This window comes from Apium graveolens, unplaced genomic scaffold (assembly GCF_009905375.1).
Source record: "Apium graveolens cultivar Ventura unplaced genomic scaffold, ASM990537v1 ctg3892, whole genome shotgun sequence".
Lineage (NCBI taxonomy): Eukaryota > Viridiplantae > Streptophyta > Magnoliopsida > Apiales > Apiaceae > Apium > Apium graveolens.
The window spans coordinates 6,591-8,475 of NW_027418312.1; the positions used below are offsets into that span (position 1 = coordinate 6,591).

A 1,885-nucleotide genomic window follows, 5' to 3' on the forward strand; every position below is an offset into this window, starting at 1 on the left:
GCACCATTAGCGACCAAGAAATCGGGGGGTAAGAGATAGTAACCTCAGATGGAGGAAAGAAAGAGAAAGATGAGGATACAACTCTGAAGGAGTTTTGGGTTCTTCATTTTGACGGAGCATCCAAATAAAGTCCGGTGGTGCAGGCCGAGTTTTGCAAAGCCCTGAAGGGTTCATGATAAAGTATGATTTGAAGTTGGACTTCCCAGCTACGAGTAGTGAAGTAGAATACAAAATGTTAATAGCTAGCTTATGCTTGGCTAGAGCCATGAGGGCCAAGAATCTTAAGATCTTTGGAGACTCAAGACTTGTAGTTGCTCAAGTCAACAGAGAGTTTGATGCTCAGGATGATACTATGGCCAAGTACCTGAGAGTCATGAAGGGAATTCTTACTCAATTTGATAAATGATATACTGAACATATTTCGAGAGAGGAGAACAATACGGCCGATGCCCTATCTAAGTTTGCCTCGTCAAAAATCAAGAAATACCCGAGGAGTATTTACTTCCAGGTCTTGAAGACCCCTACTATACATGTCATAAATTTGATAACACCAGCTGGGGTGACAAGTTGTTGGATAGATCCAATCAAAACTCACCTTGAGACTGAATGACTCCCCGATGATGCCTAGGAGGCACGTAAGTTTTCAGTGAGAGTGTTGAGATATTCTTTGATTGAAGGCCTTCTGTACAAAAGGTCCTCTATTATTCCGTACTTGAAGTGCTTGAGACCTCTTGAAGTAGAGGAGGCGGTTAAAAGAAGCCCATGAAGGGATTTGTAGACAACACTTGAGGGCAGGGCCTCCGCTCACAAGATAACTCGACTGGGATTCTACTGGTCAACGATGTTAACCTATGTAAAAGCTTACGTAAAGAAATGCGACATATGCCAGAGGCATGCTTCGATAGTATGACAGCCCCTAGAGAGGCTTGCATCTATCAACACACCCACCCCTTTTGCAATATGGGGAATGGATATCCTTGGACCATTTCCTATAGCATCGGGACGAAGGAAGTTCATTGTGGTAGTCATAGATTACTTCAAAAAATGGATTGAGGCCAAGGCACTAGCCAAAATAACCACCAAGCAAATTACCCAATTCTTCTCGGAGAATGTGATATGCTAATTTGGGATCCCACACATTCTTGCTATGGATAATGGACGACAATTTGATAATGCAGAGTTCAGAGAGTATTGAGACGATAACAACATAGAGCTTCGCTTTAGAAAAGGGTCGAACACTCGAGAAACACTTGGGTGAATAAGTTACTGCCTACACTATGGGCATACTGTACCATTTGCAAAGTGTCAATTGAAGCTACCCCATTCATGTTGGCTTATGAAGACGAATCTGTAGTACCCCTAGAGATCACCCATGGATCTCCTAGGTTCGAAACTTATGAACCAGAGATCAATGAAGAAGGCATGAGGCTCGTTCTTGATCTCATTGACGAGGTCCGAGATAAAACTAATGCCCGCAATACAGAGAATCAAAGAAGAGCCTCCCTCTATTACAATAGAAGGGTCAAGGAAAGGTTCTTTCAACAAGGGGACCTGGTCTTAAGGAAAATTGAGGCGTCAGGGGTCGGAGAGAGAGGAAAGCTAGCCCCAACATGGGAAGGACCTTATAAGGTCATGAAGACATTGGGACAAGGGTCCTAAAAGTTAGAAACCTTGAACGGTGATGAAGTGCCCCACACTTGGCACGCTTCAAACCTGAATGTTTATTATGTTTAGGACATTCATAACCTGTTCCTAGTACTTAGTATTAGATATACGAATAAGGTCGATGAAACCATCTTATGTAAGGGTTGAACCCATTTTCTAGAGATATTATCTATTTATGCAAGTTTGTTTTTATCATCTTGACTACCAATTTATTTAAGTA

The 1,885-nt window shown here is 42.2% G+C and overlaps 1 protein-coding gene across 1 annotated transcript; it reads left to right on the forward strand.

Moving 5' to 3' along the window:
* The first annotated feature begins 1,326 nt into the window (after positions 1–1,326).
* LOC141701467 (uncharacterized) lies at positions 1,327–1,659 on the forward strand. The gene has a single exon (XM_074505111.1). The coding sequence runs from the start codon at positions 1,327–1,329 to the stop codon at positions 1,657–1,659; it is 333 nt and encodes a 110-aa protein (XP_074361212.1).
* Positions 1,660–1,885: the final 226 nt, after the last annotated feature.

Coding starts and splice junctions, on each gene's coding strand:
- LOC141701467 (XM_074505111.1), top strand. CDS start 1,327: ATGTTGGCTTATGAAGACGAATCTGTAGTACCCCTAGAGATCACCCAT.